This window comes from Scyliorhinus torazame, chromosome 11 (genome assembly GCF_047496885.1).
Source record: "Scyliorhinus torazame isolate Kashiwa2021f chromosome 11, sScyTor2.1, whole genome shotgun sequence".
In the NCBI taxonomy this organism is placed as follows: Eukaryota; Metazoa; Chordata; class Chondrichthyes; order Carcharhiniformes; family Scyliorhinidae; genus Scyliorhinus; species Scyliorhinus torazame.
The window spans coordinates 123,390,231-123,405,198 of NC_092717.1; the positions used below are offsets into that span (position 1 = coordinate 123,390,231).

The 14,968-nt window shown below is 40.9% G+C and overlaps 1 protein-coding gene across 1 annotated transcript in view; it reads left to right on the forward strand.

The window, feature by feature from the left end:
• The window catches only part of nsmaf (neutral sphingomyelinase (N-SMase) activation associated factor), a 131,166-nt gene that overhangs the window by 17,641 nt on the left and 98,557 nt on the right, over positions 1-14,968 (forward strand). Inside the window, exons 6-10 of the mRNA XM_072467725.1 lie at positions 526-576; positions 2,428-2,499; positions 4,819-4,866; positions 5,282-5,334; positions 6,890-7,019. Of these exons, the coding sequence (XP_072323826.1) occupies positions 526-576; positions 2,428-2,499; positions 4,819-4,866; positions 5,282-5,334; positions 6,890-7,019 (354 nt within the window). The remainder of the gene's footprint in view (positions 1-525; positions 577-2,427; positions 2,500-4,818; positions 4,867-5,281; positions 5,335-6,889; positions 7,020-14,968) is intronic.

The following is a 14,968-nucleotide window of genomic DNA, read 5'->3' on the forward strand; positions in this document are numbered from 1 at the left end:
ACAATATATGGAGGTGGATAATTTTCCCTTTTTGCAAAATGTAAGTGTTACTTGTATCCTTGCCGGAACAGAGTTTTCACATTTTTTTATTGATTACAACAGAGGAAAACTCGAAAATATATAAAAATCTTGCAAAAGTGTTTTTGAGGCTTATTGCAGGGGACACATCAGCACAACAATGTGTGATGGAGTAGTTTTGTGGGTTAATTTCTTTACTAATGGTAAGCTTCCCATCCTGGCTGTGTCAGCTTGGCATGGCGCGGTGTAGGGGGGATAAAATTCATAGCTTCAGAATGGCAATGGTGGAAGCCTGAAAACAGGACTTACCTCTCATTTTGAATGTGGGTGATGTACACATATTTCAGTGACAGCTTTGGGAAAATGGTGGAGAGACAAGGGCTTTGTTTCATTGTAAATGCCAGGGTAAGCTACCAACTCAAATCAAATTTATTCTTGAAGTCTGAACATTTGGGAGAAATGTTTCATTTTGCAGTGGCAGTAATTGTGTTTTGTTTTCTCTTTTAGATCTGTTTAATCAAAGAACAAAGACTAGTGGCTCCATATAAAATTGAGAGAGTAGGTTGACCTATTACTTTCCTGAGTTATTAAACGTTGTAATGAACTCTTGAATTTGGTGGATGTATGCGCTAAATTTAGCCCTGTGAAAGAACAGAATTTGCACTAAAATATATACTTGCAGCAAGCCCCCACTTGATATGTTGTTTTGTTTGTAATGAACTCTTCACACATAGTTAAGTATGATCTGCTCAGAAGTTTATTCTAACCCTTTTCAAATAAAATGTTATAGCTTGTGGCCTTTGAAGATGTGGTATTTGTAGACCTGAGGTCAGACAACTTTATTAAATGAAATTGCATCAACTCCAGTTTGTTTTGCAACGCTGCAAGTGGCCTTATTGCTGTTGCTGTGGATCCACCTAATAAAAATGTGTTTGAATAGAGTAAATTTCACATATCTATTAAAAAAACATTTTTTGTGTGTTTGAGTTAATTCAAAATCCTAAGTATTGCTTTTGTTCAGGCTATTACTCTGAAGTATGTGTGTCATATATTTATTTGTTTACTTGAGCTCAATAATAATTGCTTATTGTCACAAGTAGGCTTCAATGAAGTTACTGTGAAAAGCCCCTAGTCGCCACATTCCGGCGCCTGTTCGGGGAGGCCGGTACGGAATTGAACCTGCGCTGCTGGCATTGTGTTGCTGTATTTAGAAGTTTCGATAATTTAACAATACTGGGCAAGTCATAATGGTTTTCCTGTGGAAAGTTGCAATATATAAGGAGATAAAATATATCAGTCATGGGCATAAATTAGATCAAACTTTGCGATCCATGCTTTTCCCAACACTTTTTGACTTTGGTTTTCCAAAAAACTCCAGATTCCTGTGAACTAAAGCCTGCATTTTTATATGAATCATTTTGCAAAATTGAAAAGAAAATAACCATTAATTATATTATGCTGTTCATTGAAGAATATGCTGCATGCTTATCTCTGTAATCGTATCCCTTCTCAAAGTTGGGCTAGAATACACTGTCAGATCAGGATGCAAAAGCTTAAAACGGTTGGAACAAAAGAAACGGAAAAAGTAATAAAATTAGTCCACAAGGGGTCAGTGTATCTTTTTGCAAGTGGCATCCTTGCCAGATCGGCAGCAAGATCTGTAAATTTAGCAAATTTGTTTCTTGATGGATCTTCAAAGTAGGATGTTTTTGAATAATGCAAGTGTTAAGTTTGCCCGAGGAAATTGGTTGTTTTTTTTAGAACTAAAGCTTTGCAGTTGTGTTTTATGCCTCCATATTTTCATTTCAAAACCATTTTTTTGAAGAAAAGTGACAGCTTTAACAGTTCTTCTATATTATGAGGTAAGGGGAGTTATGACTAATGGCTTCTTTTGAAGATTAAGGATTTTGTGTAGTCTAATGTGCTTTGAAACCAGGGGCTCAAAAAAAATCTATTGGGGTAGACATTTCTTATTGGATGCAATGTGTTGGTCTAGCTTTATGTAATCATTCACATGTTTTGGGATTTTCCACAGTAACTCCATTGCATGTTAATGTAAGCCTACTTGTGACACTAATAAAGATTATTATTATTACATGTGTTAGTTACCATGCAACAAACTTTACAAAAGAGCAATGGGATCTTCATATTAGACTGTAACCTCCTCCCCAAAATTGTAGCTCACTGAGGCCATTTACTTTTTACATTGAATTTCGCCTATCTAAAATTACAAAATGGAAACGCTTGCTATGATAAAATGATTCAACTTTCCTTGTACTGTGCAGTTTAGTTAATGTATAAGCTGAATAAGTATTTTTTTAAATATTGAACTGTATCGGTAATATTTTAAAATAAACTAATTGAAAATAATTTGAGCAATGTAACTCCTTTCATCTACTTTTTAACCAGGGCCCAAAGAATTATATTTTCAGGATAGAGAACATTTCAAAAGCAGAAGATGTTGTGCAAAGTTTACTTCAGGTAAAATGTTAAACGGTTGTAGAATCCACTAAAGCAGCACGCATTGACAGGCAGGTAGAAAACGTCTTTATTTGCGATATTACACTCTCCACTCCCCGAAGGGTCTCCCTCCCTGACCTCCCAAGTGGGGATTTTTATACCAAATGTCTGATTCCACCAGTTAAGGGGGAGACCCTGTCTCCTCGTTACCAGGGTGCTCATATTCAGAGGAAGTCAGCCTGGGTGTCCACACGGCTCCTTCTCCAAAGTTTTGGAAGTACGGTAGGTCTCCCGCGGTAATGATGCTAAAGGGCAATCGTCGCCCGGCATCAGCCTCAGCCCGATTTTGGTCCCAGAGGATTTTTCCATCAATGTCTGGAGGACTAAACTTAAACAGGTTCGCAGGCAACAGCCCATCAACAATTCGGCCGGAGCAATCCCCGTTGTGGCGTCGTTCTGTAATAAAAAAGGAACCGTGCCAGCCCCGTCTCCCAAGATCCCGGGGTCTGCTTCCTCATTTAGTTTTTAAAAGTCTGGACGGTGCGTTCCACCAATCCTGCCTGAAAAGGCTTGAGCTTACCGATATGTGGCATGTCAACGGAGGGATGAGAGGCCTCTTTAGGTTTAGACAAAGTGGCTCTGGCACGTAGTATCTGGCATTGGTGGCCATTTCTCAATTTTATTCTCATCGCCAGTGTAGAATCCACTACAGCAGGACACATTGACCAGTAGGTAAAAATCAAAGATTATCTTTATTTATGATATTACATTCTTCATGCCCCGAAGAATGTTCATCCCTAATCTGCTCCCACTTTATACTGGGGATCTGATTACCCCAGTTAAGGGGGAACCCCACCCTCTCCAATCACCTGGAATCTGATTGTCCTGATACTGTGAACTCCTTGAGGGTTATAACAAAAGTGAAAGTACTTTTGAGTCATACTGTGATTCCTTGTAAAAGGTTATTTTTGTTTACCATGCATAATTGCAAAGTTAATAGAAAATAGTTGTTGTAAGATCAGCTTTGACAATGAATAAACCTCAGCTACCTTTAGAATAGATAATGATCCATTCAAGACAATGGAATTAGCGGTTCACGTTCTTAGACAACATGATTTACTCCAGTGGAGGTTATTTTCCTATCTAATGTAAATACATTGCATTTATCAGTTCTGCAACAAACTGTCTCCACGTATGAAGGTCAAACATGAGTTGCAAATCTTCAAGTATGTCTCCATAATCATAGAATCCATACAGTGCAGAAGGTGGCCATTCAGCCCATCGAGTCTGCACCGACCCTGAAACAGCACCTTACCTTGTCCCAAGCCCCACCCTATCCTCGTAACCCCACCTACACTTGTGGCCACAAAGGGGCAAATTAGCATGACCAATCCACCTAACATGCACTTCTTTGGACTGTGGGAGGAAACCAGAGCACCCGGAAGAAACCCACGCAGACACAAAGAGAAGGTGCAGACTCCGCACAGACAGTGACCCAAGCCGAGAATCAAACCTGGGAGAATATGCAAACTCCACACAGTCACTCGGAATTGAATCTGTGTCTCTGGCGCTTTGAGGCAGCAGCAGTGCTAACCATTGTGCCATCATGCAGCCATTCATAGTGCATTGGTAATATCCATTTTTAATCTTGGATATGCACCAAGGTAATGAATAGGTAAATTGATGCATTTGATTCTCGATCCCTTGAACATTGCTAAAGGTTAAGCCTCAGGACAAATGTTTTAATGATACTCATTAACTGCCATTGTCTGGGCCATTGACTGGGTTGGTAGATCATTACAAAATCCTCCTGTGTGCATACCTCATACTCCAAACATTGCCAAAGCACGCTACCCAAGTTGCTACCAAAATGGAAAAAGCCATGTGATGGACCCAGACATGGATGACAATGTAAAAGTGCTGTCAAAGGATATGAGGATAAACAAGAACAGGTTACTGAGTTGGATGCTTGTAGGCTTGAAGGGCTGAATGGCGTACTCCTATTTTCTATGTTTCTATGTCCTTATTGCTAATGAGACAGGAGTGAGTACCCTGAACCACAACAGTTGAAAAAAATTGGTAGCCACATATATTGGTTGCATATCCAATAATATATCCAATATTAATAGATTGTGTAATATCCATTATCAGCCATGGATAAGCCTCTAAATGATGATGGCCATCTAATGCCATGGCAAGTTGATTAAAAGGTGGCATACAGCACCATATTTGAAGTTATTTGCTTTGCACATCTTAACCAATAATTGTAGTTTTGGGTAAAATGCTTCAGCTCTATAAAGGCTGACTAAAATTATTAATTTATGAATGTTTCTTTCATAGCTTCACAGAGCTTCTCAGTTGGACAAAATGGCAGACCAGATTGCCATGGTAAGTGATTTCTAAATGAAGATACAAATGCAATTTTTTAAACCATTGAAATAGCTCTGTTTTATTGAATTTAACTGAGACTTGAGTTATGGTAACTGGATATTTGGATTCTGAGCAGCAATGCATTCAAAACAAAAATGTACTCCCATATCATTAAATTTGAGTTCAAGTTCATGAATTGTAATCAATTGAATGTAAAATGTGTGAATTTTAGAAAGGTGAGCATATATATTTATTACTAAGTAGCTTCTGCATAATTTGCTTTCTTTACATAACATTTCATTTGATCTACAAACATTAAAACCAGGTCCTCAAATAATACTAACTCAAGAAAAATAAATATACTAACCATTTTATGTATGAAACTTTCCTTCCTCTTCATATTCTTTCTCTTTCTTCCCCCTTCCCGTTGTAGATCACAGCTATTTTACAATCCCGATTGGCCCGGACCTCATTCGATAAAAATAGGTACTGTATTTGAGCTATAATGGCTTCATGTGTAATACTCAATATATGATGATTGAATGCTATTTTTAGTGCACAAGATTGGGAATAGGTTTCCAGTATTTCTAAAATAGTTTTACTACTGGACTAGGTTAGGATTGCTAGACAAATTAAGAACCATTTACTGAAGCATAATATATTAGTTTTGATGTCCTTTTTTTTTCCAGAGGACCTTTGATTTCAAATGTTCTTTCATTTTTTATTTCACCGTCTTTTGTTGTGTCTTAGAATATTTTCAACATGGAGTTCCTTAATGGGAATTTTTTTTAAATGCTAAACAAATAAATATTTCTTGCTGGTTTATTTGGACTATTAATCAGCAAGGAGCAAATCTGTAAAATGGCTATTTCTCCTAAGATCCTAACTGCCTGGACCACTGCATGTTTAAAGCTCTAATTTTACTTTTCTGAAAGTATTGGATTAAATGGGCTGAAGAGTATTTCTGGGATCCTATCTCATAGAATTAATTCTCAGATTATTAGTTAAAAATGAGTATAGCTCTAAGTACAAGTATTTGAATACCACCAATGTCCCCTCACTACTACTATAACTGCCTGCATTTATATAGAGCTTTTGATGTGGCAAACATCCCAAGGCAGAAATCAGCTGACTGAGGAAAGCAGCCAAATGCATGGTTAAAGTGTCTTAAAGTAATTTGAGGCTGACAGGATTTTGGAAGAGTTCAAGTATATAGGGCGGGATTCTCCGACCCCCCCTGCCGGGTCGGAGAGTCTCCGGGGGTCGGCGTGAATCCAGCCCCCGCCGTCCTCCGAATTCTCTGGCCCCCGAAAAATCACCCCGGCGTGAATTGCGCCGCACACCTCTGAGAATGGTGGGGACCAGCACGACTCAATGGGCCCCAGGGCCGCCTGAATTCTCCGGCCCGCGATGGGCTGAAGTCCTGCCTGTTTTTTGCCAGTCCCGCTGGCGTAAATAGGAATAGGTCTTTACCGGCGGGACCTGGCGGCGCGAGCGGCCTCCAGGGTTCTTGGGGGGGCACGGGGGGGATTTGGCCCCGGGAGGTGCCCCCACGGTGGCCTGGCCCGCGATCGGGGCCCACCGATTCGCGGGCGGGCCTGTGCCGTGGGGGCACTCTATTCTTCCGCACCAGCGACTGTAGCAGTGCGCCATTGCCGGTGCGGAAGCGAAGCCCTCTGCGCATGCGCGGGGATGATGCCAGCACACGCTGGCGCTCCCGCGCATGCACCAACTCGTGCCGGCTGGCGGAGGCCTTTCGCCGCCAGTTGGCGTGGCGCCAAGCCCCTTTCCCGCCGACTGACCTCTGGGGCGGCCAGACACCGGAGTGGTTCACGCCACTCCTCGGCGTCGGGATCTCCCGCCCAGCCGGGTAGGGGAGAATCCCGCCCATAGTGTCTAAACCGAAGAAAGCGCCCTTCTTTGCCCTGAAATATTGTATTGTATACATTGTCTGTTTCCATATTATACACATTGCTCTTAGGATGATATTGTTAACCCTCCCCTTATTTTGTCAATTAATAGTAACTGATGTCTCTTGTAGATTTCAGAGTGTTACTGAAAGCCCCCACATGGAATGTGAGGCTGAAATGGTAACTCCTTTGGTATCTAATCCTGGACATGTCTGCATCACAGGCCAAAACTTGTACTTCCAGCCTCTGAATGGCTATCCTGTAAGTTATTTGCTATGAAGCATTTAAGTTCAACATTTTGTTTGGACCCTTGCTAGAACAAAGAACAAAGAAAAGTATAGCACAGGAACAAGCCCTTTGGCCCTCCAAGCCCGTGCCGACCATGCTGCCCGACTAAACTACTATCTTCTACACTTCCTGGGTCCGTATCCCTCTATTCCCATCCTATTCATGTATTTGTCAAGATGCCCCTTAAATGTCACTATCGTAAGTTGATGTTGGACATTTACTTAACTCAGTTTTTTTATTTTAAAAAATTGTTTTCTTCCCACTAGTTGAGCTGAACAAATGTTGCACATATCCCTGAATGATTCACTGAGTATATCTTGCCTTTTGTTGTGGTGAGCTATACAGACCAAGGAATCCCAGATTTAATCAGTGACAGCTGGAGACCTGTTTAACATGTCTGGCACACATTATAAAGGCTGAGTCATGCCATCTTACCATGACAACACCTACTGCACAGTCAATGATGCCTGCACATTGCTTTTGCAATCTGTTGTGAGCAACATTGTCAGCATTCATTCGTTCATACGATATAGCAGCAGAATTAGGCCATTCGGCCCATCGAGTCTGCTCCGCCATTTTATCTTGGCTGATATGTTTCTCGTCTGCTACCGACAAAGCTACAGACCAAGAGCTGGATTGCAAAATCAGCCAGAGCATCTCCCCCCTAGAACTCGTGACCAAGGAGCAGGAGTAGGCAATTTAGCCTCCCGAGCCTAATCGCCTTCAATGTCATGGCTGATCCCATCCTGGCCTCAACACCACCATCCTGCCCGTTCTCCATAACTCTTCAACCCATTACCAATTAAAAATCTGTCTAACCTCTCAAATTTGCTCACTGTCCCTGCATCCATCGCACTCTGGGGTAGCAAATTTCACAGATTCTCAACCCTTTGGGAGACGTAGTTTCTCCTCAAATCTGTTTTAAATTTGCTACCTCTTATTCTAAGATTATGGGGCGGGATTCTCCGCCGGCGTGATTCTCCGTTTTGCCGGCGCCCGGGAGTTTCCTGACGGCGTGGGGCTGCCCCACAATGGGAAACCCCATCGACCGGCTGGCGTAACGGAGAATGCCGCCGGCAGGTCAGGGCAGAAATGTGGCGTGGCGGAGAATTCAGCCCCTGATCTCTCGTTTGAGAATGCCGCACAAGAGGAAGCATCAGCTCCACGTCTACTTTATCCATACCTTTTGGCATCTTGTATACCTCAATTTGATCTCCCCTCATTCTTCTAAACTTTAGAGAGTAAAGGCCTAAACTGTTCAATCTCTCCTCATATGACAAACTCCTCATCTCTGGAATCAAATCTAGTGAACCTCCTCTGAACTGCCTCCAATGCCACTACATCTTTCCTCAAATAAGGGGACCAAAACTGTGCACAATACACCAGGTGTGTCTTACCATTATCTTGTATAGCTGCAACAACACTTCCTTACCTTTATACTCAATTCCTTTTGCTATAAATGCCAACATTACATTTGCTTTCCTTATTATCTGCTGCACCTGCATGCTCGTTTTCTGTGACTCATGTACGAGCACACCCCGATCCCTCTGCAGCATTGGAGCATCCCGAAGTGTCTCCCCATTTAGATAATAAGTTGCCTTTCCATTTTTTTGACTGAAATGCATGGCCTCACACTTATATACACGTTAAACTCCATCTGCCACATTTTGGCCCACTCTAACCTATCTATATCCATTTGTAAGATTCTTATTTCCGCATTGCAACTTACTGTCCCACCTACTTTTGTGTCCTCTACGAATTTGGCTATAGAACCTTCTATCCCTGTATCTAAATCATTAATATAGATTGTAAATAGCTGGGGCCCAAGGACCGAACCCTGTGGCACCCCACTAGTTACATCTTGCCATCCAGAAAAAGACCCATTTATCCCGACTCTCTGTCTCCTGTTCGTTAGCCAGTCTTCTATCCAAGCTAATAAGTTCCCCCTAATCCCATGTGATCTCACCTTGTGAATTAACCTTCTGTGCGGCTCCTTACCAAACGCCTTCCAGAAGTCTAGATATACTACATCTACAGGATACCCATTATCCACTTTGCTTGGTACATCTTCGAAGAACTCTGTCATATTGGTCAATCATGATTTGTCCTTCATAAAACCATGCTGACTCTGATGGATAGCGCTTTGGCTTTCCAAATGTCCTGATATTACACCCTTGGTGATTGATTCTCCCAATTTTCCAACAACAGATGTTAAACTAACTGGTCTGTAATCTCTCATATTATGCCTCCCTCCCATTTTGAATAAGGGCATTATCATGATATGTATATAGGCAAGCTAGTGAAGGGTTAATTATTACATCTCTGTAATTCAAACACTAGAGGGCATCACCACTTTTCTGGATATAAATCAGACCTCCGGGAATGCTGGGTAGTTAGTGAAGGAGAAAACCTGAGAACAGCACGAGGAGAGTATTAGATTAGAGAGAGTTAACACGAGGATATTATTACTGACTCTATGACTATTAGATTATTGATTACTGCTAGACAGATTCAATATTACTTTATTATTAACTATAGCTCAGTAGCGTGTGCAAACTTAATTTAATTAATCGTTATCCATTGAATTAGTTTTAATTCAATCTAATGATTGGTGAATTCTGGTGGATTCTTTGTCATCAACTCGACTGACCATTCTGGAACAAAAGACAAAGAATACGACATATTACCACCAAGGGTAATATAACAGGCGTAACGTTAGAATTTTTCCAATCCACTGGAACGTTTTCTGTGTCCATGGAATTTTGGAATTTCATAACCAATGAATCCACTATCTCTGCTGCCACTTCCTTTAACACCCTAGGATGGAGGTTATCAGGCCCCGGGGACTTGTCTGGCCTCAATCCCAAGAGTTTGTTGAGTACCGTTTCCTTATTGATGCTGATTGTTCTAAGTTCTACCCTTTCTATTACCTCTGAATTGCCCGTACCTATAGGAATGGTACTAGTGTCCTCCACCGTGAAAACTGAGGCATTATTTTCTCCTTTTCTTTAAAAAAAATTCACATTTTAGAATCCCAAATAATTCACCCAAAGTGCTAAATATTTTGCGTTTGATGTTGGTTCTCAGGTAACCAAGGTTAAAGTGCAGTAAAATTTCTCATGGGTGTTGAGGTCTCACACAAAATGCGGGAGGAAGTGTGCAAATACAGTGAGAGGTGGGGAGGCAAGATGGTGCTGCAGAACAGTGATAGTCTCAGTCTGGAGGGTGGGGAGGCCTGGATAACAACCACCCATAAGGTTGACATTTTGTTAGTAGTTGGGAGTAGGTCTGAAAGGCAACATGTGTTACTGCCAGATTATGAGGGACGAGAGACACCATCAGTCAAAAAGCAGCCCCAAAAGAAATTCTGGTTCCTAGAGCATGCCACTTGGTAGAGTGCTGAGCAAGGAATATTTTACTGTATATTGTGTGCAATTTAGCGCAAGTTTATAAAGGCTTTAATAGTTTGTTTTGGCATTTTGTTGATATTTGTAAGAAAAAAATGAATAAGTTGCTAATAATTTGTACTTTTGAAAAGAAAGTATTGACTATTGTTAATGCTGTACAGCTTCTAAGAGTGCATTTAGTGTTCCTAAGTTGAAGTGTAAATACAGAATCCAAAGTGGTGTGACTCATGGCAAAGCTAAACGATCAGTCCGTGGCTGCAATATAATTATGGTCTTCACCATTTTTGGTATTTTTTCCTGGGCGATCTTGTTAAGTCAACACATCAGAATGCCACATGCTGGCTTCAAAAAGAGGAAGAGAGTGGATTTGGAAGAGCCAATGTAAAAACACTTAGTTCTCCATTTGCTGTATGACATGTAAATGTATTCTGAGTCAGTCTGTTGAATGTGATGCTGTTTAAGATTAACAATTAAATTCAGTCAACTTGATCACTGACTTAAATGTGAAGATGTGGAGCTTATTGTGAGAGACATCTTTTCACAAGGCTTATCTGTGAAGCTTTACAATCCTCCTATTCTCCCATCAGCTTTCGGATGCACATAAGCCTGGATTGATACAAGTCAGTGATTGTGATTGGCATAGCTGCTACATAGCAAGGGATTTTTTATTAGCCTAGTAGCAACAGGCCTCTGTGAGATTTTGGTTCCCAAGTTTGTTTATGGTACATTGAAAGAGATTAATGTTCGCTGACCTCTTTCAAGCAAAGGGATTTGGGGATATGGTGTACGTGCCGGAGAGTGGAGCTGAGTCCACAAAGATCAGCCATGATCTCATTGAATGGCGGAGCAGGCTCGAGGGGCCAGATGGCCTACTCCTGTTCCTAGTTCTTATGTTCTTGTAGGCACTTCATAAAGGTTACTAGGGATGTTTGTTTAGAAAGGAGCTTTGTATGAAAAAAGATTTCCCCAAACCTAATATTCTAGTTCTTTTTCTTAAATGAAAAAACTGACTGGAAAAATATGTCTCGGAGACTATCAGATGTGTTTGTGGTCAGAAAAGGGACTGAGATCTATTTTCACAAGAGATGGGCATATCTGTTGAATAAGGAAGCTTGAATATAGCAGGGAAATTTCAACTGCAATTCTTGCAGTGCATGTACAGTTGTAATTTTGCAGTTTGGAAACTATTGCAAGTTCTGAACAGACTTATTCAAAACTGAGTTACATCTGGTTTCTTCTGATTGAGGTCATCCTGCATCATCTAATATACTTGATACAGTTCAATTCTTTGCAAGTTCTTCAACCATTGCATTTCACATCAGAAGTATGGCTTTGAATTTCTCTGTTGTAAATTAAGTGATTAGTGAATCTTTTAGGGTGAACAATGGAATATCAAAGAAATTAGCATATAAATTGTGCTCATGTGGCCAGATTGCATATTATGCTAAAAGACAAGAACAAACTAAATATTCATGAGACACGTGGATGAATAAAAACATATGGAAATATTTAGGGTAAGGAAAGACACTAAGAGCATGGACATCAAGGGAAAAAGAGCATGACAAGAGAGAATACAAAGTGATTAGGAAAGAAGTGTGGGAAAACGGATGTTAAAGAGAAACCATAAAATTAAATTATCGAGGAACATAAAACAAAAATTGTGAAATATTCTTCAGGGACACAAGTAAAATCACAGGCAGCTGTAATAAAATGGCAGGAGTATTAAATATTATATACCAGGTGCCATCAGATGTTAAATTAGAAACGAATATACCCATACTTAAAGTTTTTAAAAAAAAAGATATTAAGTGAATTAATTAAACTCAAAAGATCAAATTCCTGGACAGGATGAATTGCATCTGTGTATTTTAAAATAATTCGGGGAGGAGATAGCAAAGGCATTATTACAAATACTTAATGGCCCAGAATTTGCAGCTGCAATGCTGGTGAAACTGTCAGCGTTCACCATCACTACTGTATAAAATCGACCGCAACTTCTGACATCCGCATGTACACAATTAAGCTCAAAAACTAGACATTTCTATCAGGATTTGCCGCTGAGGTCTTCACAGGTGTAAACAGCACTGAAATTAATGCTTTGATGTAAACTTTCAATTTTTCAGGGACCATTCTCACAATACAAATCATTGACGGCTTAATGCCTTGTTGAATGAGATGTAACTTTTAAAATAATGTGTACTAAGTAATAGTTGCTGCAGATGAGATTTTCTGGCCCTGAAAAGCTTATTTTTAAAAAAGTTTCTTTTTATATTTCTGTTTCACCCTTAACCTCAAGTGTATGTACCAATCTTTATTTCACTCTCTAAAATAAATAAAAAGTGAATAGTTGTGCATTTTACTTCTTGGTTTCCTCTTGATGAGAATTTTTCAATCTGATTGGCTGCTTAGCCTGCTTGATGACTTCACTGTTCCTAGGGGCCAGATCCCCTTTAAGTGACAACAAAATGAGACATTGTAATAGAGGGAACTGCAGAACTTGCTCGATCTTCATGAGCAGGTTTTTTAAAAGGTATTTTTTTCCCCTAAAGCTATCAGTCTCTACAGGGATCATAATATTATGCAGTAAACGCAGCACGGTAGCATAGTAGTTAGCATTATGGCTTCACAGCGCCAGGATCCCAGGTTCGATTCCCAGTTTAGGTCACTGTCTGTGCGGAATCTGCACGCTCTCCCCGTGTGTGCGTGGATTTCCTCCGAGTGCTCCAGTTTCCTCCCACAAGTCATTCAGACATAATGAATTCTCCTTCTGTGTACCTGAACAGGCTCCAGAATGTGGGGACTAGGGCTTTTCACAGTAACTTCATTGCAGTGTTAATGTAAGCCTGTTTGTGACAATAAAGATTATTATTATAATATGTCAATTTATGTCCACCAGATGGTAGGAAAAATAAAAGTATCCCAACTAAAGCAGAAAAAGTATCCAAAAAACAAAAGTAATATAATGAATAGTTAGTATGGTTTTAAAAAGGCAGCCTTCCCAACTCAATTTGAATGGTAACAGAGTAGACAAGGGCAATGCGCTTGATGTAATTTATTTAGATTTGCAAATGACCTTTGATAAGGTGGTAAGTAATGAATAAGGTCAATCCATGTGGAGTCAGGGGACAGCAGCTGGGTCCAAGGCAGAAAGCAGAGAGTGAGGTAAAGGGTAGCTATTCAGAGTGGAACTTTGTGATGAGACCACTGTTCACAATTTATATTAATGATATAAACTTTGGAATCGAATGTACGATTTCTAAATTTACAGATAAAACAAAATTTGAGGGGTAGGGAGGAGTATTAGATGCTGAGGAAGACTGAACTAACTACAAGGAAACATTAATAATAATAATCTTTATTATTGTCACAAGTAGGCTTACATTAACACTGCAATGAAGTTACTGTGAAAATCCCCTTGCATAATTGACATTTAATTGGTAAGTTAATTTCAACACTGAAAAGAATGAAAATTAGAAAGTCACATGTTACACAAGAATAAGTAGATGAGGTGGAGGGGCAAATGAATCTGGGAGTCAAAATATACCATCCACTAAAAATAACAATGCAGGTTAATAAGGCCATTTAAAAAAGAACAAACCAAGCATTCGGGTTTAATTCTAGATGCATAGAATTGAAAAGAAAAGTGATTGCTAAACTTGTATAGAATTGACTTCCGGTGGCGTAGGCGAGCAGGGTGGCCGCAGCAAGAAGAGCTCCCGCCGGTGGCCACAATTTGCGGCAATTTCGGGGATTCCCCCGAATCATCACTCACCCCCCCGACTATCGTCGGCCTTTGGGGCCGTCACGGGCAGCTAGCGGGGCCGGTTTAAAAACCGGCAAAGAACCCCGCGCGGGCGGCGGGGGCTGAGGCGCTGGGCCCAGCGCACGTGGAGGTCGGAGCAGCGGGGGCGGAGCTAAAAGGAGGCCGAGGTGGAAGCGCAGAGGCCAGGGCATGATGTAGGTGGGGTGTCCCACATCGAATGGCTCCCACCTAGGATGAAGTAAGAAGACTGAAGTCCGGTCCCAGGGGAGCTCTGTGGGAATGTAGAGGAGAAGAGAAAGAAGGTTTAAAGAAGTTTGGTGAAAGTTCTTTTTTCCTCCCCTTTCACCCTTTTTTTTGTGTGTGAAAGAAGAAAAATTGTTTTTTTTTTTAAAAAAAGAATAATTCAGATTGATGAAGGACAGGAGGGTGGAAGGGGAGAGAAAAGAAAAGAAAGAAAAAACAATATACCGATAAAGGATGCGAAGAGCAGCGTCGAAGAAAGAAGGAAACGCGGGTTCGCCGCTGAATGAGAGGATGAGCAAAAGTGCTGACAAGATGGCGGAAGCCGAACCGCAAAGCGGGGCTGCACTACTTACAGTGGAGAAGATGACCGAGGTGATGGCGGTAGAGCTGGAAAAGCAGTTCGCGAGGCACATGGAGGCCTTGAGGAAGGAGACGGTGGTCGCATTGAAGTCATTGGTGGAGGAGGCAATGGCAATGGTGAGAGTGGCGGTGGCAAAGACATTGGCCGA